The sequence below is a fragment of the Hyperolius riggenbachi genome, chromosome 3 (assembly GCF_040937935.1).
Source record: "Hyperolius riggenbachi isolate aHypRig1 chromosome 3, aHypRig1.pri, whole genome shotgun sequence".
In the NCBI taxonomy this organism is placed as follows: domain Eukaryota; kingdom Metazoa; phylum Chordata; class Amphibia; order Anura; family Hyperoliidae; genus Hyperolius; species Hyperolius riggenbachi.
The window spans coordinates 412,862,136-412,887,821 of NC_090648.1; the positions used below are offsets into that span (position 1 = coordinate 412,862,136).

The window sequence follows — 25,686 nt, forward strand, 5'->3', positions numbered from 1 at the left end:
CAGAAGTTCTATTAGGCTTCTATCACATAGTGCACATTGCGTTGTGCATCCCAAAAGAAAAAAAAAAAAATACATGGCAACGGCAGATGTTGAAAAGTCACATTAGCCTCAATTCACTAAGATCATGCTGGAGATAATAAGGCAAGAGAAAACTTACCTCCACACAGTAAGAGTTATGTTATCTCTTCATTCCTTACGTTACCTCCTCTGTAGTTACGTTACCTCCTCTGTAGTTACGTTACCTCCTCTGTAGTTACGTTACCTCCTCTGTAGTTACGTTACCTCCTCTGTAGTTACGTTACCTCCTCTGTAGTTACGTTACCTCCTCTGTAGTTACGTTACCTCCTCTGTAGTTATTTTCACAAGCGGTTAATGAACAGCCTGTCTTTAACTCTGGAGTTATTTTAAGGATTAAAGAGTTAACTTAAAGAGGAACTCCTGTGAAAATAATGTAGTAAAAAAAGTGCTTCTTTTTTACCATAATTATGTATAAATGATTTAGTCAGTGTTTGCTCATTGTAAAATCTTTCCTCTCCCAGATTCACATTCTGACATGTATTACATGGTGACATTGTTACTGTGGGCAGGTTATTTAGCTGTTTCTAGCTGCTCTGTCTGTTAGACAGCTAATAACAGCTATTTCCTGTCTCTGAACATTGTTACATTGTGGCAGTTTGCCAGCAGTACCGCGGTATTCAGAGCCTCTTGTGGGAGGGGTTTCAGCACAAAATCAGTCACACAGCGCCCCCTGATGGTCTGTTTGTGAAAATCATTGTCTTTCTCATGTAAAATGGGGTATCAGCTACTGATTGGGAAAAAGTTCAATTCTTGGTTGGAGTTTCTCTTTAAAGACAGAAGCGTTAACTTTAGGTTTGCCTGAGGTAAAATGTTTCCTGAATACTACATGCCTTGTCACCATGGTAACAACTCTAGAAGAGTTATTAAAGACAGGAGATAAGCTTAGTGAATTGAGGCCATTGTGAGTTAAAAATGCAATGTGATGCATATCATGAAAATAGTAGTACTAGTAGAAACAAGAAAGCACAAGGACACCGGGAGCCCGATATCGAGTATTATCGTTGCGTAATTTGGTCTATTGTAGTGAAAATATACTCACAATTCTGGGTTGCTTATCTGGCAACCACCATCAGCGCATGTGGAGAAGTACCGTCTCCACTCGGCCTTGTCGGTCGCCGTTCCCGGAAAAACATACCACTATAAACTATAATGATATAACCCCACGTTGTGGGGTATTAATACGTACAAAATACTGTGGGAGGCGCCCTTATGACTCAGGGTATACAGCACAACATAGATATATTAAAGGTAAGCGTAAAACGTCTTACCTGGTGCAAAGACTCACACACAAAGGTAGTAGAATTCAAATTTATTTATCGCACTAAGGACAACGCGTTTCGCGACCACAAGTCGCTTCTTCAGGTCAAGTAGCGTGCTGATACAATAAAGTTGTTACACGCTATTAAAGATAAGTTTGCGTGCGATACAAAGAAAGGAACACAACGGGCAGACGCTGTGTAACAACTTTATTGTATCAGCACGCTACAAGAATTTGAATTCTACTACCTTTGTGTGTGAGTCTTTGCACCAGGTAAGACGTTTTACGCTTACCTTTAATATATCTATGTTGTGCTGTATACCCTGAGTCATAAGGGCGCCTCCCACAGTATTTTGTACATATCATGAAAAGTATGCTTCACTACAACTGTGCACATCGCCTCGTAAACTCACTGAGTTATTCCAACACCACGCCACTAATGAGCAGAATGTGACCCTATTATATCTGTTGCATTGCAATCGACGCAGTGTGAAATGACTATGATAACTAGGCTCAGACACATTTCTTGACAGGTTGCAGGGATTGACCAACCCCAAGAGCATGAACTGAGCTGCAATTGCTATACAATAGGTTAAACCGTTTTTATGCCATTACCAAGTACAAGATTATGTCAATCCATGAAGCAATGGCTGAGGGGGGGGGGGGGGGGGGGCATTTTTAAGTGTTTAAATGAGAGCCATTTTATGCTGGGTTGACACTATCCCAGAGAACTTCTGCGTATTTATGGTCCAATACACTGTACAGGGCCTGCTGCATGCTAAGCATCCTATGAATGGCAATAGATTCTGCCGTCTGGGGGAGGAAAAAAAAAAATACGAACATGTGGCAAAGGCCACAGGAAATCCTTGGCTGCCAGTTGATTTGTCCCCTGCAGTAAAATGCAGGGCAGCAGACCATGTAAAGCAGCTCCTACTACACCTTTAATATACTGTATACTTTGGAGAGCCTGTATTCCAAGCCTGTCAAGTAAAGCAACCTGTACAAATATTCAAAATACTTCCTTATAATGTATGTCTGACAAAAACATTCACTTTTCTTTGCTCTGAAATTGCCTCATGTGTATTAAGTGAGACTCTGGCCTGAGTCAAATTGTGCCCACTCCTTTCAGCCTCACTAAGCTGCTTCCATTGGCCAACTGTCACCATCTCTGGTCATGTGATATTAGTTACTGAATTAATGGGCATCAGCCCTCAAAGCAAGAGCAGCTTTTACTGTTAGACAACTGCAGCCCAGGAAGACATAAGCATGGGCATCCGCAGCATACGGCAAGGTAGGGCATCATTTCCCCCCGGCCAGCTGTTCCCCCTCCTGGCTGTCAGTCCCCCTCACCCCCTGCCGTCCCGCTGCATTCCAGCCCATCCCAGTGACATAACTTCCGCATATGCGGGGCAGTATCCACGGGGTACCAAGGGCCCGCTGTCACTGGTCGCCGGCTGATTCTGAGGTCTGGACACTGGCTGCTGGGACGGCTGACGTGGGGGGGGGGGGGGGGGGGGGGGGAGAAGACGGTAACGACTGACTGAGTGTGGTTCTCTGTCACTACCTAAACTGGTGGGGGGTACCTGTGTTGGAGGTGCTTACAATGTAGTCCCTACTATAGTCCTAGTCTAATGTCCCGCAGGTGCTAAGTTCATAGGTTCATGTAAATCTGGCTCCACACCAACATCCTGGTCCATGGCTACACCCATTTTTTCAGCACACGGCTTGTAAACCCCCCAGAAAATGTTTCTGTGGACGCCCATGCATACAAGAAGCATCCATGCTCATTTCCCCATCACAACCAGTCCCATTTGATACGGCGGCAAATCAGCTCAAATCAAAATGACACTTGGAAGCAGGAAAAAATTATTGGGAACCAAGAACCATTCTTACATACACTGAAGAATGGCAGACTCCAGTTATGGGGATTAATAGTAGATCACTATGAGGTCTCACAGATTTTAATGCAATTCTCTTTCACATAATGAATTTTCATGAAAGGTTTGTTTTTGCAAAAAACAGTGAAGCAAGCACCACCAAATTGCACACATCAACTAAAAAAAAAAAAAAAAAAAAAAAAAAAAAAAAAAATCCCATTTATAAAGTGAAGAGGGCCTTCTGCCACCTCTGAAGCAGACAAATATAAAGCAATTTAGTGCACTCCGTGACACCAGTGAAGTCTATGTAAAATGACTTCTGATAGTGTCCAGCCCGTGTACCATGTGATATCACAGACCACATGCTGTGCAGGTAGGCCTATCAGAAGCAGGTTTCCTTGCATTCCACAGTCGGTGCTTCTTCTAAGGGCTCCAAGTAGCTTCCATTATTTATGGGGTCAGAAGCCACCACAGAGCTGCAAGTAGAAGAAGGACTTGAACTTTTATGGCCCGTTTCCACTACATGTGGGGTGATCGCTGCACCGCACTGCATGCAAAGTGCAGTCAGTGTTAGTCAAGGGGACCGTTTCCATTGACACAAATTTCCAGTTGTAATAAAATGCGGTGCGACTAATTTATGGAAAGCATGCCGCAGTTTTCCGCAGTTCACATGCGGGCCCCATAGGGATTGTATAAAGCCGCATCGCGGCCCGACCTGACATACATGCGGGTGTCTGCGGTGGTGCGATGCGGCATTTGCACTGCACGGTGGCAAAGCATCCAATGGGAACTGGCCCTTAAAGACTTCTTAGAAGCGAGCTTGGATGCTCTCCTTGCATTGAAGGGTGTCTACGGCTATAATTACTAGGTAGATCTCTGGAACAATTCTGGGAATCATCTAACTGCTATCTGGAGCCGGGAAGGAATTTGTCCCTTTAAGGCTAACAGGTGCAGGCCTTGTAAGGTTTTTCACCTTCCCTGGATCAACTGGTATATGAGGTTCAGGACAGTCTTTTTGTCCCTTTCCCGTTTGTTCTTTTCTGGCTGAACTTAGATGTCTTTTCAACCACACCAACTATGGAACTATAAAAAAAAACGTACTTAACCTGGGCACCTCTGGTACTCTGCACAAAAGGTGGATCAGCGCATCACCAGGCCGCCTCCGAATGGCCTCGAATCAGAGGTGCGCTGAGCCCCCCCCACAAACTGCAAACGCACCTTGAACCCAAACAGAAGCTCTGCACATACACCAAAAACCAAGCTGTTAAGTGGGAGCAGCTGACCAAAAATGAATTAAATAAGTACATGGCAAGGAAATGAACAGCGCTACTTAAAGCGGAGCCAAACCAAACATTTCTTTTAATTAAAAATATTTAGTTGCACCACTGACACATACAAAGATAAATAAACACTCCTTCAAACCTATGATCATTTCAGTGCATGCTTTTCACCCTTCTCTTTTCATAGCTAGGGTTATACTGGGGGCAGCCATTAGCAATTCCTCCATTGCAGACCACCATCTACTCCACCAGTTTGCCGGAAAAATCCCGGCAATTTGAAAGGAAGGGAGGAGTTACTCCAATAAATGTAAAATATTTTATATTTGTCATCATGCAGCTGAAAAAGGCTGCTATTTATTATAAATTTAGAAAATATATTTCTGAAATCTTGTATTTTTAATTTGGGTCCACTTTAAAAACAGTCAAGTGCCTACCTGCAAAAGAGTGCAAGCCCCACTTGTGGGATAAAATACACTCCTAGCATACACATGACCTGTCTACCACTGGAGGATGTTGGTTTCCTCTGGTACTCTGCCTAGCATCTTTACATTCTGGCACACTGGTGCACAATAGTGTACAAGGCAAAAAAAACAAAAAACCCGCAAGGCTTTTTACCACAGTTCTGCTATAGGTCCACTTCACTCCATAAGTGATTGCTGATATTTTGTGTTACTTTACCACTCTAGCAAAATGCCAAAGTTACAAACAGGGCTGTGGAGTTGGAGTCGAGGAGTCGGAGCAATTTTGGGCACCCGGAGTCGGAGGTTTCATAAACTGAGGAGTCGGAGTCGGGTGATTTTTGTACAAAATCCACAGCCCTGTTAAATATTAGACTAAGGAGTCAGAGTCGAGGAGTCGGGGCAATTTTGGGCACCCGGAGTCGGAGTAGTAGTTTCATAAACTGAGGAGTCGAAAGATTTTTGTACCGACTCCATAGCCCTGGTTACAAACTCCATCATTCTCCATGAGGCTGGTCGACACAAGCTTAGAGATGAATGGCTTTTCTGGTGCCAACTACTATAGTTTACTTAACCTCCATCACAGTCAAAAAAATCTCTCTCTCTCTCTCTCTCTCTCTCTCTCTCTCTCTCTCTCTCTATCTCTATATCTCTATATATATATATATATATCTCATGTGTACAACCTCCCCAATGTTTTGGCAAGAGATCCAGAGTCCCAAATCATCTCAACTGAGTGCATTGTTCTCCAGCGTTTGCTGCTATGTAGTCCCTCCACAGTAACAGAACACAGCGTGAGACTGTAGCTTTACAAAACTGTTGCCTGAGGGATCGAGTTTTGATCCTTGTGGGCAACATTCATTATGTGTGTATTCACCTACATTGTTCATAATCACTTACTTGCTCAGCTACCTGAATGGAATAGAGCAATAAAGCTCTCCAATACTTATGGCTAAGCAAAAAACACCATCAGGATTTTATTTTTATTTTAAAACATTTTTAAAGATGAAAATCTGCTCCAATTGTTTTAGTGACTCACATCCTTTCTTGCAAATTCTCTTAACAAGTAACTGTTCACTAGCAAACATAAATCAAACTTTACAAGTTATTCAGCAAAAATATTGTCAGCTGCCCAAGAACCAGAATATTGAAACGTTCATTTGAAAATAAGAGTAGCAGAATGAAAGTCTGAGCCTGATCAGTTGCCACATGCAATGCATACAGATTACCAAAGCTGGCAAAAACAAGCATTGTCAGATTTAAAGCCATATACATGATAGACAAGTCATCCTACCCTGTACATAAATTCTGCATCACCGCTGCAAAGCCCGGTTGTGTTGCACTGGGGAAAGGGGGAGGAGCATGCAGGAGTTCACCGCCACAGGAACTACAATTGTGTCGCATGAGATCAATCTACCTTACTGGGGGAAAATGACTCCGATAACCATGTTATGCTTTATTTTCATGATCATCTACCTAAAGGTGCGTACACACGTGACTATAATCATTGGAAATGATCGTTCCGATCATTGCAAACGACGATCGTTTAAAAAACCTCCCAGGATCATTAAGCCAAACGATGGACGAGCTAGATAGTTAAAAAACGAAAGATCTGCCTTGGTGGATTTTTTTTTAAATGACGATCGTTTGCCAAACGAGTACATCGTTAGAAAGCGGTCATTCGTACTAGGCTTGACATGCCCATTTCGTTATATCTCCATAGAAGTTTTCATATCAATGCGCAAGCACAAACACGTGGTTTTCGTTATTTAATATTCGTTCTATGATTGTGTCCTGTGACATGTTAATTGCTCCATGATTATACCATATTTGTAGTTTTAATGGACACTAAAATAGGACAGAGTGTTTTTTTGTGTTTTTAACGCTGTATTATCTAAATGCTCTACCTACCACCTACAGTACGAGCTCTCGTACTTACATAGTTATTTGGGTTGAAAAAAGACATATGTCCATCGAGTTCAACCAGAGAACAAAGTACAATACCAACACCAGCCTTCTCCCTCACATATCTCTGTTGATCCAGAGGAAGGTGAAAAACCCTGAAACAACATCATTAGGCATTACCTAGTAATTGTAGCCATGGATGTCTCAACGCAAGGAAAGCATCTAAGCCCCCTTTAAATGCAGGTATAAAGTTTGCCATAACTACTTCCTGTGGCAATGCCACAATACTGTAATGTAATATACGTAACGTTACTTTTATAGTGTAATGTACATTTTGAACCGTCCATTACGTGCGGGCGGAACTTCCTATGATATCACTTCCAGGAACAGTATGTGCCATCTTCACTGTACAGAAGACATAATGGCTAGACGTGAGGCAAACGGTCGTTGGCATCACATCGATCGCAGAAAACACATTTTCCTGTATTCTACTGTGACGTTGTTCCGGAACGTGCATTAAACGATCAGATCATTACACACTTTTAAAAGCTACTTTTGCTTAAGTCGTTCTTTCATCAATTAAAAGATTGTTCGTCGTTCACAGTGAACGATCATTGTCGTATGTGTGTACGTAGCTTTAGGCTACAAAAGTCTATTTGGTACATAGATTTAATTTGACTACACAAGGAACAAATGGCCTGATCAGACCTAGATCCATTTTAAATCAAAACTATAACGACTGAAATGCCTTGTAAAGCATTAACATTTTGCTAAAATGTGACTGAAAATTTGATTGTGCTACTCCTCTGCTAGTTTGGCGCTAGATAAAATACAAAACAAGGCTTTAGACGATCAACCAGCCGTAATAAAAAGTTATCCAGTGCTACCATCACACTTTATAGCAGGGCTGTGGAGTCTGTACAAAAATCTTCCAACTCCGACTCCAACTCCAACTCCGACTCCGGGTAACCAAAATGACCCCGACTCTGACTCCTTAGTCTATTTAACAGGGCTGTGGATTTTGTACAAAAATCACCCGACTCTGAAGTGTATGAAAACAAGACTCCAACTCTGACTCCGGGTGCCCAAAATTGCCGACTCCAACTCCACAGCCCTGCTTTATAGCAGGGGTAGGGAACCTATGGCTCGGGAGCCAGATGTGGCCCTTTTGATGGCAACATCTGTCTCACAGACATATCAGTAGGGGTTGATTCACTAAGCTACACTACTCAAGCAGAGCAGCTTAGTGTGGCAGTGCAAGTAAAATTTTCATAGTGCACGCTACTGTTATAGCATGCACTACTAACTTACTCACGCTACCCCAAAACGAACAGCTGCTCCAATTGTCCCATTCTGGACCCTGTGAGGTGCAGTGACATTGTAGAACGAGATCCTCGCATTTTGATTGGCCCAATAGGCTGCCTGCCACTTGACAGGCAGCCTATTGGGCCAAAGTGCGGGGATCTTGTCCTACAAAGTGAATCAATCCCCAAGTCAGCTAGCTAATTGTACAAGCTGTTAGGGCCAGTGCACACCAAAAACCTCTAGCAGATCCACAAAACACTAGAGGTTTTTGAAGGAGATTTCAAAGAGATTCTAGGCATGTTTAGAGAGATTTGCTAAACATGCCTACCGTTTTTTGGAGTGTTTTGTGTAGAAGATGTCATATTGTTACAGTAAAGCTGTTACTGAACAGCTACTGTAATAAAAACGCCTGGAAAACCGCTCTGATCTAGCTGTTTTCAGAGCGGTTTTCCACTTTCCTATACTTTAACATTGAGGCAGAAACGCCTCACAAATCTAAAAAATGCTGCAGTCCCCGAGATTGCATTTGTGGAAAAGACGAACCGCTCTGGTGTGCACCAGCCCACTGAAATACATTAGCCAAGCAGTTTTCTATCCCCAAGTGTTTTAAAAAACGCTCCAGAACCACTCTGGTGTGCACCAGCCCTTAGTCTGTATTGCTGCAGTCTGGCTCTCAGGAAAATTGCTGATGTTGCTGAAATCCAAGAGGAGCTGAAGACATGTTTGACACTTCCGCTGCCTGGCAGATCAACTGTATACACATCACCATGGCAACAGGGACTTGAGCCCTACTGTCCCATTTTGAAACATATTGTATGGCTCACGGAATTACATTTTAAGGTTTATGGCCCTCAGCCAAAAAGGTTCTTGCCCCCTGCTTTATAGGATACCAGAAGCAACAACCCATGAGGAGATAAACAAGTGGACATATAGTAACAATCCTCCTTACAACTTGACTTGGTTTATTTTTCCCATGGCAAGGTTTAATAAACCAGTGCTTTATTTGTGCACTTATACTGCATTGGAAGCAGTTCTGAACATGAACTGGATTCCATAATAAACAGGATTAAAAGTTCAGCAGGCCATCATTTCTTTGTGTGGGAGCACAACAGCAAAAATACAAGTATGATTAAAACAGCAGACTTCCAGTAACACCAAAATTATTAAGAGTCCAGGAAAGTTCTATTTAAGATTAACATAGATCTTCAGATGTTTGCAAAAAACATGATTCAACCTCAATTTACCTAAACTAAACCTTTAACTAGAAAGCAGTCAGTGTTGGGTATTGCCGTTATTTGAACATCACAAGTCATAATCATAACAGTTTAATATCAAAAATGTGCATGGCCGCGATTACCGTCTCTTTTTAAAACTAAGCTCCCCACCACCCACCCTCTGGCACTTACCCTCCTTTGCCATTACCACTATCCCTGAGCACCATACCAATACCTCTCCATTGCAGCCGATAACAGTATTCAGATATAGATTTACCCAACAATTATTCGGCTATATGTGCGCGGCTACAATCCAGCGTTTGACTGTGCAGTAGTCGAACCCCAGCACCAATATTCAACCCTGCCGCATGATTTTTCATTTGAATTCCGGGGTCCAGACAGTTTGCACGCTATTGTTGAGGGTTCAGTCATGCGATAACCAAACTGCGATGTCCAAATTATACACTTGGCACACCATTGTCGCAATATTAATTGCAGTCTATGGCAGAGCCCAAATTCCCGATATGGCTCAGTGTGCATTTTACAGACAGATTGATCAAGCTTTCCTGAAACTGATCCTGTTGTAGTATATTAAAAGGTGAATAGCACAGAAAGAAAACACATGTAGTACAGTGGCAGGACGTGCCATGCAACACTGGGGTCCCAAGTTAAAATTATGATCTGAAGCTTGGAGCCCATATATGGGTCTCTCCCACATCCCCAAAACATCACCTAAAGATCCGGCATGCCAGTGACCCCAGAGCGCATTGTCCCATTCACCCAGCCCTCCCCTTTGGCAGCTGGTCTGTTGTGCAGTGTGGGTTGTGCCACCTACCCACTAAATATTAGAGACAGAGTCTCGATCCCAGCAGGAGACAATCGGACATGTGTACGTACCATTACACTAATTGGGGGATATGGCTAAGAAAATGGTAATTCGATGGTGAACTTTAAAGCGAACACTGCTTTATTTTTGCATTTCTACATTTTTTGGGGGCAAATCACACTTTTATATATAAGGCCCCTTATCAAATCACTTTCTAACACCAGTTCTGTACATTACACTAATTCAAATAGCTTTAACTTTGGCAAGGAACCTGTTAATGTAGCATACCATCCTCCTGCACTTATGAGATGGCAAACAGAGATAGCAAGCAATCAAAATGTTTCTTCCATTATTGAAATTCCAGGCTCTGATGCTGTGGGATTGTGCAATACACTTTACACAAGTCCCTTGCAGAGCCAAGCAGGGCAAAGATAATCCTACCTGGAAACACCAAACATGGACCAGACCTGCTATAACACAGCTAACAGGCACAAGAGGCTTCAAGGAGAAGGTCAGCATCTCAACATACTGAGGTCAAGAGCCATTTAACCCTGTACTAATTACTAGAGATCAGCTTAAAATTTGATGTCTTGTAAAGTGCTTGCTTGGTAGAAATCAGAAGCAGAAGCTGAATTGAACTCTGCATAGGGTTAATCAATTGTAGAAAGCTAATGATTAAATCACTAGTTAAATTGACAAATTTGGTCTATGCACACTACATAAATACTAAATAATTACTAAACATAATATACTTAAACACAGTAAATAAAAATACTTGTATTTATGGAGTGAATGTTCTGTTGCTGCACAGATCACTGCTGACCAGCTAACTAATATGAACTACTATTGTGGAGACCTGCATTCCACAGCACATATTTATTTATGGCAATGGGGGCTTAGAACACCCAGCTTCAGTGTGTACTTTTATATTGCATTCTTCTAACTTTTATAATTGTACACAAATTACATATTTATGCTTATGAATATTGTGTATACAACTGGGCTAACAATTTGTAAATAGAAGTACAGTAGTTTAATGCAGACTGGCATTTACTGCATGGGAAGAAACAAAGTTAGAAATGTAGTGGAACTGACCTTTTTCGTTTATAACCATTATCTTTCTGAAACTGATTAACTTGCCTCTGTACTAATTAGGAATTCAAAACAACTACATACTTTCCAAGCATATCAGCCTTCCTATTGCACACATAGATATCTCATCCAGTATGACAGTTTGGCCACCCTTTTACACCCAGCATGGGTAAGGTAGACATGTGCATGCCTGTGCCACTTCCAGGTAACAGGAAGGAGGACTTGGTGATGGTGACACAAGGAGTACCTGCCTGCACACATGCTAGAAACACACTACACAGCGAACATGAATGGAACATGGTTACTAAATGTAACTCTGCAGTATGCGGTTTTGTCAATGTATGCTAGTTAGTTGGAACACCGGCTCCCCGCCAGCTCCTTCCCACCGTAAGACAATCCACAACAACTATGTAGAGCAAATAGCAATGCTCCGTCTCGTCACACAGTACATGCTTCACAAGTTCGGCTGGCCGGGAAACTTTGTCCTGGGTATGTGGCTGGCGAGCAGCTTGCAGCAGCGTGTGCTGGTGGTGGACACTTCATCTGCTGAGCGCAGCCCGGCTAGTGCTGGCACAGAGGGGTGTACCCCGGCCAGCAGCCCCCCTCCCGCACCCAGCACTGGTGCTACTCACATTAGCCCGCTCTACATCAGTGGCTGCCATGGCGGCGTGTGAATGAATTAGTCACCGGCAGTCTCTCCCTGGCTCTTTTCTTGTGAATTGATGCACTCCCAGCTCATAGATCTCAATGGGATCCAATATGGCCACTGGACTTCCTGGAAACTCCCATCTGCATTAGAGAACCCCTATCGCCTCCCACCCAGCTTGTGACCCGTCTGTGCTTCTATGCAGCGCTATGTACAATCTATGTACCAGCGCCTTCTACATATGGGAAATACACCACCAAAGGCAGCCTCCAAAGCGCCCTATTTTTTTATTTTTTTTTTCTAATGATCCGACCCAATCCCACCCCCTGAAAGTGAGGCATGCTGGGATTTATAGTCTAGTGTGGTGTCGCTTTTAACCACCCGTCAAAAAAAAAAAAAAAAAAAAAAAAACTACCTGCAGCACTGCGCATGCGCACTTCGATGTGCTGCTGCTCACTCTTGTGATGCTGTCATTGCATTGTGGATGGAAGGGACAGATGGAGGTTTGTCTGCTGCCCACACTGTAGATAGTGATCTGGAGAACACTATCTGCTGTCACACGTCGTGCTGAAATGGCTGCGCAGAGATGAAAGGAGATTGCTTTGTGTTCTGACTAAAATAAATGTTTATTATCAAATTTCACACTGTTAGAGAGAGAACAGTGCTTCTCTGCTGCCCTCTACTGAACAACTGTTGGCACTACGGGAGGCAGAGTGAAGTACAACTTGGCATGTGATAACTAGGGGGACTAAAAGTATATCAATTACTCAGAAAGTGTAGTCATACAGGGCTCTATTCACAATCACACATGCGCTAAGAGATTTTTGGCCCCTATATTACCGCCAGTGATAATTTCTGTATTTTTTCCACATCCACTAAAAACAAGTTTTCTGCATGTGGGAACAAATACGTAAAAAAAAAAAATTGGGGAGACGTGTAATTACATAGTAAACATGTGGAAACCATGTGTAAAAAAGGTGGCGTAAAAAAAAAAATTGTAAAAAATTTTTTTAAGTCCAGCAAACACAGGGCTCAAGGTTTCAGACTACATTTAAGTCAATGGGAAGCAAACTAAATTACCAAGCACTCTTACGGGTGATGTGTAATGTGAAGGAGCCCTAAGAGGTTCGTGAGGAATATGGATGGATGTAAGTGTGGATGGGGGTATGTGTGAGTGAGTGTAGGTAAGATGTTCATGGATTGTTTATATCTGCTCAATTTTGATATGCAATAAAGATTTTTTTTTTTTACTATTTTTTAACTATGTTGCAAACACTTCCCAACACAAGAGGGCACCTATGAAACCTGTTACGGTATATTTTAATTGGGTATCGTGCTAAAGCTGAGTGAAAAATAAAATAAAAAGAAGAATAGATGGTGGGGGTTGAAGGTGAAGGTTTTGTTACTGGCAGAGGAGCATAAGGATCATGCACTAGTGATCCTGCTCTTGCCAGCTCACTCCCTGCTGTGTCTGTGCCCCTCATCCCCTGCAACATGGTGTGCAGAGTGCGCTGCTCAAGACTACCTGTGTCCCCTGGCTTGTGGAGAGGAGCATGCAAGCAGCATGTCAGCGGTGCAATGATGAGGGATCCTTCCTGTGTGAAAATCGCTATGTCTCATATCTATGACGCCATCTAGTGGCATCTTGAAACACAGCTGTATCATCCTTGTGGCACATGTGGCTACTGTGGAGGAGGCTAAACTGGGAAGGGGGCTTATATGTGAGTTAATCCCTTTTTCCTGGTTTCTGAGGTTAAAATGGGTGCCTTGGCTTATACACGGGTCAGCTTATATGTGGATATATACAGTATGTCACACATCCTCCTAATGGAAAGGATGTAGGCTTGTAAAGATTAAGGCTACTTACACACTAAGATGTTGCGTTTTAGGGGACGTTATGGTCGCATAACGTGCCCCTAACGCAACGCATGGTGGTGCGGGAGAGGACGTTAGAGTGAGCCATGTTAGGCGGCTCTATCCGCATAAGGTCTCCCAGAGTGGCGCTGATTGGCCGGCGGGACCACGTGATGCGGAGCGAGACACTCCGCATCACGTGGTCCCGCCGGCCAATCAGCGGCCGCCAGTGCAGTGAATATTAAGTAGCTGTGTGCGCGGCTACTGTAGCGGCATCTCCCCGCCTCCTCTCCGCCCCTCACTGAGCATGTGCAAACAGTCTAACGTAGAACGGACAGCATGCTGCACTTTCACTACAACGTGTCTGTAAAAACTTTGCACTGCACAAAAGACCTGATTTGTATAATACTTTGTAATAATTCCTCATGGGAATGTTCTGACAATACTTCAAAACAATAATCTTTGTCATCCTCTGCTACCAAGGATAAGTAATCAATAGATGCATAAGTCCATTTAATTCCCATGCCTGAGCAAATTAATTTCAGTATTTCCTGGTGACAGAGTGGGCTAGCTCATCTGTAAGGGTTTCATACAAAATCATGCATTGCACATCCAGCATGAGACACTTTATGAGCAATGCATGAATGCTGCAACCAAATGGAAGTTTCACTGGTCAGGAAATGACTGAACTACTGAGACAAGGCATAAATGAATAATGAGAGTTTATTAACCAAGAACAAAAAGGAACGTGACCAGCAATGTACATTAATCTCATGCACAGCAATGGCAATAATATGCAATGATAATCTCATGCACAGCAATGGCAATAATATGCAATGATAATCTCATGCACAGCAATGGTAATAATATGCAATGATAATCTCATGCACAGCAATGGTAATAATATGCAATGATAATCTCATGCACAGCAATGGTAATAATATGCAATGATAATCTCATGCACAGCAATGGTAATAATATGCAATGATAATCTCATGCACAGCAATGGTAATAATATGCAATGATAATCTCATGCACAGCAATGGTAATAATATGCAATGATAATCTCATGCACAGCAATGGTAATAATATGCAATGATAATCTCATGCACAGCAATGGTAATAATATGCAATGATAATCTCATGCACAGCAATGGTAATAATATGCAATGATAATCTCATGCACAGCAATGGTAATAATATGCAATGATAATCTCATGCACAGCAATGGCAATAATATGCAATGATAATCTCATGCACAGCAATGGTAATAATATGCAATGATAATCTCATGCACAGCAATGGTAATAATATGCAATGATAATCTCATGCACAGCAATGGTAATAATATGCAATAATAAGCTCACACAAACACAAGATAACTCTGCAGGCAATTGTATTGAGACTAAAGGTGCGTACACACATGCGACTATAGTCGTTTGTAACGATCGTTCCCCGATCTTTACCAACGACGATCGTTACAAAAAACGAACCAACGACTATTAAGGCAAACGACGAACGAGGCAAATCGCTACAAAACAAAGTTCTGTCTTGGCGGATTTTTACCACCGACGATCGTTAGCAAAAGTGGTACATCGTTGGAAACGATCGTTCGTACCAGGCTGGACATGCGCATTTCTCTTTTTCTCCAAGGAACTTTACAATTTTATGCGCAGGCGCATTAAGTGCTTTTACGTGGTGTAACGTTCGTTCTAACGATGTGATCGTTACACACTTTTTACAACTAACTTTACTTCGGTCGTTCTTTCGTCAATTAAAAGATCGTTCGTCATTGACAACGAACGATCGTTGTCGCATGTGTGTACGTAGCATAACATACACATGCAATCCGGAGCATATACAAATAGATCTTCCTGCATAAGGAATAATGCAGAGCAACCCAGTGTATTTATATATTGTGTGCACACAGACCCCGGAACCGAGTTTATATATACACGGTAGATATTTACAAATATATACAAGATATAATTCACAGTACAGAAGGATCAGGCTAACGGGCAGGCAGTCATACAGGCAAAACATAAACTAGGATATCAAATAATACAATGTAGTCGCTAGGCAAAGAATTGTCGAGAGCAAGGCAAAAAGTCATACACAGGTAATCAAAAACACAGGATACAAGACCAGAAGACTTGGAGAGCCACAACACAGATACGATGAGCTAGCACTGGAGTAGTGCTCAGGCTTGGCTTTTATCCTTGTGCAGAGACATCAGGTGATTATTCAAATCTCCTCCCAACAACAGTCTGTAGAGGAGAACAAGTTCTGGAAGAGTGAGCCGTCTGCTGGCAGACAGAGAAACAACATAATTCATTATGAGTTCATACTGACGTTTGCTGGTGAAGAGAGGAAGTTCATGAATCGTATTCACAGCGATGTCACCAGCAGATGCAGAGCCTGACTATGGGCTCTATTCACAATCACACATGCGGTAAGAGATTTTTTACCGCTATATTACCGCCAGTGATAATTTCCGCATTTTTCCACATTCACTAAAAATGTTCCGCATGTTTCCCGCATGTGGGAAGAATGCGTAAAAAAATTTGGGAAACATGCGTAATTACATAGTAAACATGCGGAAACCATGCAGAAAAAAGTGGCATAAAAAAACTTGTCCAAAAAAAATTAAAAAATTAAAGTTCAGCAAACATAGCACTCAAGGCTCCAGACTCTATATATATATACACACACATTTGCTCAGTTATTACACATAAATCTTAATAATCTAAATATTAATAATCAATACAGTCCTTATAAAGAAAGAAATAGTTATTGTTAAACCCCATAATTACAAATAATAGAATGTAATACTTTGAAATACAGTTAAATGCTGGATTCTGCCAGTGATACTTTGGGCCAGTGAAACATTTTCGTGGGTTTTTTTTGGTTCTGGAGGATTGTTGACGTGTTCTTGTTACAAGGCCATCTCAGCTAGCTGAACACTCATAGCTGATAACATATGCTATGTTTTGGGAACAGGCCTCATAAAATATAAAACAAAAAGAAGGGGTTTTCCCAATTAATTAAAGATGTTAAAATGGTGACATCTGGCAGTTGAAAATATTATATTTATATCTTCTTAAGAAAGGCAAATTTATGGAAAATGTTTTTATATTATTATATTTGAACCTATTTTGGTTCCTGGACGTAGAAACTACGTCCAGGAACCATGCGCGCTCCCGCGGTCGATCGCGCATGTGCACGCGCACTCCCGGCCGCGGATCCGGTAGCCACGGAATCAATGTATCAGGCTATGGTGCCCGATCACTGATTCCTCTCCCCCGCTGAAAAAGCGACAGCTTCTCTCGGAAGCTGTGCTTTTTCTGGCCGTTGCCTCCCCTCTGCGTCACTCTAAGCGTGTGTTACGCTTAGAGTGACGTCATGTAAACAAACTCATGGCCTCCATCTTGTGGGCAAAAAGTAAAACTACAACTAAAAGTAAAAAAAAAGTTTAAAACAACACACAATTACATTATAAAACTATATTTTACATCCCACCCTCCCAAAAATACCCAAATAAAATGTTTAATATAAAAAAAAACCATTACAATAAAAAAAAAACATGTAAATATTTACCTAAGGGTCTAAACTTTTTAAATATCAATGTAAAGATGAAATATTTCTATATTTTTTTTTTATTTTAAACGTGTAAATAGTGATAGATGCAAAACGGAAAAAAATGCACCTTTATTTCCCAAAAAAATATTGTCGCCATACATTGTGATAGAGACATAATTTTAATGGTGTAATAACCGGGACATATGGGCAAATACAATACGTGAGTTTTAATTATGGAGGCATGTATTATTTTAAAACTATAATGGCTGAAAACTGAGAAATAATGATTTTTTCCGTTTTTTTTCTTATTTTTCCTGTTAAAATGCATTTACAGTAAAGTGGCTCTTAGCAAAATGTACTCCCCAAAGAAAGCCTAATTAGTTGCGGAAAAAACAAGATATAGATAAGTTCATTGTGATAAGTAGTGATAAAGTTATAGGCTAATGAATGGGAGGTGAACATTTCTCAAGTGAAAACAACGGAACGCGAATGGGTTAATATGCAATTATATCTTATTTGATTAATTGTTTAAAGAAGAAGTATATAATAAGCTGTACATTTAAATAAGTATATTAGATGCCCTGTATGTTTCAATAAGCCTTAAATTGCTAAAGACTATTACTGGTCTGTGTTATTGTCAACCTGACCAATCTTATTTCTGGGAAAGAAGAGACACATTCCAAACTAATTAGTAGAAGGACACATTATCAGAAATGCATCATGAATGACATTGTTTACTGTTTGGAAGTTCAATGTCTGGGGCAAAAAAGTCAACCAGCAGACAAGATGGTGGGTGACGTCCATTTTTAATTAACTGCGTCAGAAATGACCTAATCAGAATTTATAAACAATAATATTATGATTTAGGTATTCAAAACATGATAAAGCATTGATGCAGAGAAGCTTTAGCCAATCAGAACCTGGGATTCAGGGAAATTCCAGATTAGGCAGCCATATTGCATCCAATTACTATAAAAGTAGGTGCTGAAAGCTCATAGTTTGCACAAGCCTACCAATCTCCTGAGAAGACACACGAGGCAGAAGCTACCTTCCCACACATGGTTCTAGATGCTGAAGAGATGACAGAGAAGGGGGTAATATGCTTAATATTCTGGTGATTTACTTTATTAATTTTTCAGCATTATGTTCTGTGAAGATGTTAGCAAGAAGTTTTTTTTTTTTTATGCTATTTCTTTAAAGAACACGCGAAACCCATGCTAACCTAGTAATAAAAAACACATATATAAGTAGATAAATACTACTTCTACTTACATAACAGATGTATTGTGCTATCCACGTAATGATTCCTGTGAATTTTATAAAGGAAAAGCAGAAAATCCTATTGCAGGCAGTGGCCATTTTGCCAAGCTAATGCTGACATCATATCCTTCCTAACTCTTGTTTTCCCCCCTCCCTTCTCTTGCTCATTGTGTATTCATTAGCTGCCCTCCTCCCAGAGTCTTTTTTTTAATTTACACATCCAATCACTGAGTCACCTCAGCCTTGCTTGTAAACACAAATGATCAGTTAGGCAGGGAAATAAATGGAAGAGGAGGAATATATTATAGATAAAAAGAACTCCCAGCATTCAAAAGAACTCCCAGCATTCAAACTTTTGGCACTTTTTGGCACTAGAGAAGAGAAGACTAAAGTATGTGATAACTCCAAACCATAACAGCAGAAAAAGTTTTGAATGCAGGATTGGCATCTTTATCACTTAATACACTCAGACCAGTTGCTGTTGAAATTTGATTTTTATGGTGACAATACCGCTTTAAGAAGATTACTACAAGTTTTACACAACTACTAGATACACAGCTATTGATACAGATGAGACTACTTTTGATCTTATTCTACATAACACAACTGTTATATTCTTTTTGGAATGTACTTAGAAGATTGATGATCGCTTGGCTCCAAAGTTAGAAGGAAATACTACTTAGAACTGTTCATATTTTGTATATATGCTGTATGATAAGCAAATACAATTTTTTACATAAAATCATATACTGAATGCTCTGATTCATTTTAAGGTATACCGTCAATCTATAATTACTGTTATAAAGGGTTCAGACCCCGCTATGCCGGATTTATATGATAGCAACGCTTTAAGGGCTGGTCCTTTACTGAGTTAGCAATCATGAAAAAGGCAAGAACCGCTCAGGTTTTTGACATGGGGAGACATGGGGGGTGCAGGACAACACATGGGGACACAGGATGGCCCAAGGGAGACACGGGAAGACACATAGGGAATACACGAGGACACATGGGGTGCACAGGAGGACACATGCAGGTACAGGAGGACATATGGGGGACACAAGAGGGCACATGGGATACACAGGAGGACACATAGGATACACAGGAGGACACATATACAAGACGCTCCTGGAACATGGACGCACCAGGTTTAATGTGTATTTTCTTTACCTAAACCTGGGTGCATCTTATATTCCGGAGCATCTTATACGGCGAAAAATACGGTATTTACTAGATAACATTACAATGCAAGAAAAGAACAATGTTAAAATCTATGAGTACAAAGACAAAAAGTACAATTAGATGGAAAAGAGAAACTGTCTCTATCCACAGATTTCACAATTGAAGATGTAAGAATCAAGTCTAAATGCAAACTAGATAACAACAAAACAGACTGAATATATTCAATAAAATCCAATGGAATAACTCCCTATATCTGAGGACTTGTTTTCAAGTAACGTACCGTAATATATTGTATCAATATCAAAACTCATTAGAGAGTGGGCCAATTTCAGATCCAACTAGTGCCCCTCCAAGAAAGGGAAAAAAACAGTGCAAAGGAATAGAGCAGTGAAGAGTGGAAAAAGAAAAGAATAAAGGAGGAAGAGAAAAGAAGAAAATAAGAAAATAGAGAACACCAAGGGTGAGGGGTAAGAGAGAAGAGTAAAGAGTAAGCTGAAGATTAAGCCTGTTTGAATAAAAAGAAACAGACACTGTTTATGTGAATAGTTTTAGTGATGGTCTTAAAGGACTTAGGAGGCCAAAATGGCTAAAAAAGCCAAGTACCTGCAAGATGTTTAAATGCACGGAGGACGCCGTCCGCGCCCTCCATGCAGTTCCGCCGGGTCCCCTTCCTGAGATCGGCCCTGTGACACAGGCCGGGTCGGGCTCTCGTGCCGCTCCCAATATGGCCGCTTCCTCTGGCCGCGGCTGCGCAGTCCGCCTGACCGTGAGTAGGGCTGCGCAGCTCTAGGGCCAACCCCCCGAACCACGCACTGTAGCGTTTTTACAATAATTATTTACAATAATTATTTTTACAATAATTATGTATAAATGAAGGAGATGCTTTTTGCTTTTTCGCAGCTGGAAACAGCTGGAAACGAGGTTCACAGACAGGAAATTGCCAAAACCATGGTCCGCACAGTTTCCTGTGGGAGGGGTTTCACCACAATATCAGCCATACAGAGCCCTGTGATGATTCGTTTGTGAAAAGGAATAGATTTCTCATGTAAAAGGGGGTATCAGCTACTGATTGGGATGAAGTTCAGTTCTTGGTTACAGTTTCTCTTTAAAGGGGTTCTATGGAAGCTTAAAAAAAACCAAAAACCTGACACTTACCTGGGGCTTCTATTGGCCCCCTGTAACTGTCATGTCGCGCGCCATCCTCCTACGAGCCTCTTTTCCCAGCCGCCAGTCTGGTCTAATTATTCGTCGAATAATCCAGTAGCTTACTGCACAGGCACAGTACAAGGTTTTCTCATACTGCGCCTGCGCAGTAAACTTCTGTTGACGCGCACAGGAGCGAGCACGTGCACGGCTACGGCTGCGCAGCCGCAGACCACTTAGATGAATCATTACACCGGGACCAGCAGCAGAGAGCAGATGATCGTAGGAGGACAGTGCGGGACAGCTACAGGGAGCCGATAGAAGCCCCAGGTCAGTTTTGTGTTTTTTAAGGCTCCACAGAACCCCTTTAACCCATGTATTTGCTGAGAAGAAAAGCAGGTCCAGCACCAGTCTCAATGCTTCAGTGAAATTTTTAATCCAACAGGTACAGTGATTACAAGCACATGGAGGTACAAAAGGACGGCCTGACAGCCGTTTCGCAGGTCCCCCTGCTTCGTCAGAGGCCAAAAGTGGGGTGTACATACATAGCTCCATATAAATAGCCCCCATATTGCATAGGAATTAACTCACCCCCATCTCGCCAGGCGCCAGCCAGCAGCAATGCGGAAGCCGCCCCTTCCGGGTACTCCCAACTGCCGCTGTAGCCAATCACAGAAGAAATTGCATTAGCCAATCACGGCAGAGAGCCCTCTGCCGCGTATGGCCACGCGTCCGTGACACCGCATGTCGAGAGGGGAGGAGTAGAGGAGTGACTCATCTGGCTGCCTTAGCAACCAGAACACGCCGGGCGCACTTCCAATAACGGCGTATAGCAGATGGTTACTTGCCATTCCCGCTCTCTAGTGAGTCACGCCTCTTCCCATATTAAACATAAAAGGGTCCATGACGACAGGGGGGTATATATTTTGTCTTGCATACATATATTGGTAAACAAGATCGAGACCGTTAAACACGCCCCTTCTATTACGTCAGGTGGCTGTGATGGAGCTAGCTTTCGCTCTCCAATTGGTCATCAGTCCCACATACCCCTCCTGTTTAAATAACTTTATTTAAATGCACACACTCATGTTTCTATGACAACAAACAATGCTCACAATAGTTCATGTAGCATTTTAGTGGTTGCATCCGCTTACCACTCCCATATTGTCACATTGCAGAGATATGTCCAATTTACAAGGAGCTTTCTGTAACACCCTAGAAGCCAAACAAATAAGAAAAACAAATTAAAAACATTTATATAAAACCAATATATAAAAAATATACAGCGAGGCGAATATCAGATCAGGCAATTCATTACAAAAACTGCAGTTTGTTATCCATCACCTATAGATCTAAAAATCCTTATTAATATTTCTCCAAGAAACACCATAGTTCATTTCTCTCATTCAGACCAAGGCGGCCGCAAGCTTTAGTGCGAGAAATCAATCTTGCTTCCGCTTGCCTCAGAAGTCTTTCCCAATCACCCCCCCTCCTAGGAAAATCCACAACCTTCAAGCCCGTAAATCTTAAAGGGGCAGCTACACCACTATGCTCATCCCGCACATGTTGAATTAGGCGACTAGCTCCTTTTCCAGTATTTAATGAGTTAACATGTTCTTGAAATCTTGTACACATTTCTCTCGTTGTCATTCCGATATAGAAACGATCGCATGGACATAAGATTGCATACACTACATGTTTAGACCGACAATGGATGAAATCCCTAATCGGGATTGTTACACCACCGAGTGTGATTCTCTTACCCGGTATACACTTGGTGCAGTGGTTACAATTACCACACTTGAAACATCCAGTCGGTCGTGCCAGTGTTAACCAATCTTTCTGTTTAATGTCCCTGCACTCGCTCCGCACCAACATGTCCCCGATAGTTTGGGCTTTTCGGAAAGTAATCAGGGGTTTTGGGGTTAAGATTTTACTATAGGCAGTATTTCCTCTCAATTCACTCCAATTCTTATGAATGAAAGTTTGCATCTTTTTGGCCATGGGGGAGAAATCAAAAATAAAGGGTATCACCTTCCCTGGGTTTTCCCCTTCCCCCCTTTCCTCTAATTTTTTCTTTTTCCCTTTTCTTTTCAATAATTCAACTCTGGGGCGGGAGTTTGCCTTTTTAAAAGCTTCTATTACCAAAGGTAAAGGGTAACCCCGGGAGAGGAGTCTTAGGCCTAGATCATAGCTCTGTTTTAAAAATTCCGATTCCTTACTATTATTTCGTTTTAATCTGATAAATTGGCTGTACGGAATTGAGTTTTTAACATGCTCTGGGTGATAGCTGGAGTACAATAGAATGCTGTTGGTTGCTGTGGGTTTCCTGAATCCTTTCGTAATTATCTCACCATCTTCAATTAAGATAGTGAGATCAAGGAATTCCATTTTGTCACCCCCCCATACACCTGTAAATCGCATATTGAAATCATTGATATTCATCCAATCGATGAAATTATTAAACTCCCCCTCCTCACCCTGCCAGATCAGTAACACATCGTCCATATATCTTAGCCAAGACTTGATAAATGGGCGATAGGGATTAGTACCATGGAATATACATAGATCTTCCCACCCTGCCAAAAAGATATTGGCGAAGGTTGGGGCTACCGAGGTCCCCATGGCTACGCCGGAAGCCTGTCTGTACCAACAATCCTGAAAAAGAAAGGCATTATGAGATAGAATAAAGTACAAACATTCACAGATGTAATTTGCCCAGTCATTATCTTTACCCTTTTTAACCAGAAAGTCCCTCACCACCTTCACCCCCAATTTTTGGGGGATTCTTGTGTACAGACTTTCGACATCTATTGATGCTAGTCTATACCCATCCTGCCAATCCAGATTCGGTAGCTTTATCAGGACGTCCAACGTGTCAGCCAAGTAGGAGGGAATTTGGATCAAGAATGGTCTCAAAAGATATTCCAAATATTTGGACAGGGGTTCCGTAAGGGACCCTCTGGCAGACACTATTGGACGCCCCGGAGGCTCCTCCAAATTCTTATGGATTTTTGGCAGAAAGTACCAAACCGGTTTTTTAGGGTAAGGTGGTAAAAGATCCTCTCCTAATTTCTTAGGCAGCCACCCGCCCCAGAGTTGAATTATTGAAAAGAAAAGGGAAAAAGAAAAAATTAGAGGAAAGGGGGGAAGGGGAAAACCCAGGGAAGGTGATACCCTTTATTTTTGATTTCTCCCCCATGGCCAAAAAGATGCAAACTTTCATTCATAAGAATTGGAGTGAATTGAGAGGAAATACTGCCTATAGTAAAATCTTAACCCCAAAACCCCTGATTACTTTCCGAAAAGCCCAAACTATCGGGGACATGTTGGTGCGGAGCGAGTGCAGGGACATTAAACAGAAAGATTGGTTAACACTGGCACGACCGACTGGATGTTTCAAGTGTGGTAATTGTAACCACTGCACCAAGTGTATACCGGGTAAGAGAATCACACTCGGTGGTGTAACAATCCCGATTAGGGATTTCATCCATTGTCGGTCTAAACATGTAGTGTATGCAATCTTATGTCCATGCGATCGTTTCTATATCGGAATGACAACGAGAGAAATGTGTACAAGATTTCAAGAACATGTTAACTCATTAAATACTGGAAAAGGAGCTAGTCGCCTAATTCAACATGTGCGGGATGAGCATAGTGGTGTAGCTGCCCCTTTAAGATTTACGGGCTTGAAGGTTGTGGATTTTCCTAGGAGGGGGGGTGATTGGGAAAGACTTCTGAGGCAAGCGGAAGCAAGATTGATTTCTCGCACTAAAGCTTGCGGCCGCCTTGGTCTGAATGAGAGAAATGAACTATGGTGTTTCTTGGAGAAATATTAATAAGGATTTTTAGATCTATAGGTGATGGATAACAAACTGCAGTTTTTGTAATGAATTGCCTGATCTGATATTCGCCTCGCTGTATATTTTTTATATATTGGTTTTATATAAATGTTTTTAATTTGTTTTTCTTATTTGTTTGGCTTCTAGGGTGTTACAGAAAGCTCCTTGTAAATTGGACATATCTCTGCAATGTGACAATATGGGAGTGGTAAGCGGATGCAACCACTAAAATGCTACATGAACTATTGTGAGCATTGTTTGTTGTCATAGAAACATGAGTGTGTGCATTTAAATAAAGTTATTTAAACAGGAGGGGTATGTGGGACTGATGACCAATTGGAGAGCGAAAGCTAGCTCCATCACAGCCACCTGACGTAATAGAAGGGGCGTGTTTAACGGTCTCGATCTTGTTTACCAATATATGTATGCAAGACAAAATATATACCCCCCTGTCGTCATGGACCCTTTTATGTTTAATATGGGAAGAGGCGTGACTCACTAGAGAGCGGGATGGCAAGTAACCATCTGCTATACGCCGTTATTGGAAGTGCGCCCGGCGTGTTCTGGTTGCTAAGGCAGCCAGATGAGTCACTCCTCTACTCCTCCCCTCTCGACATGCGGTGTCACGGACGCGTGGCCATACGCGGCAGAGGGCTCTCTGCCGTGATTGGCTAATGCAATTTCTTCTGTGATTGGCTACAGCGGCAGTTGGGAGTACCCGGAAGGGGCGGCTTCCGCATTGCTGCTGGCTGGCGCCTGGCGAGATGGGGGTGAGTTAATTCCTATGCAATATGGGGGCTATTTATATGGAGCTATGTATGTACACCCCACTTTTGGCCTCTGACGAAGCAGGGGGACCTGCGAAACGGCTGTCAGGCCGTCCTTTTGTA

General features: G+C 41.9%; 1 protein-coding gene across 1 annotated transcript in view; it reads right to left on the reverse strand.

Moving 5' to 3' along the window:
* SEPTIN8 (septin 8) overlaps window positions 1-12,250 on the reverse strand; it is a 117,458-nt gene extending 105,208 nt beyond the window's left edge. The window contains exon 1 of the mRNA XM_068273703.1: window positions 11,926-12,250. Within this exon, the coding sequence (XP_068129804.1) occupies window positions 11,926-11,955 (30 nt within the window). The 5' untranslated portion in view covers window positions 11,956-12,250. The remainder of the gene's footprint in view (window positions 1-11,925) is intronic.
* Between the last annotated feature and the right edge of the window lie 13,436 nt (window positions 12,251-25,686).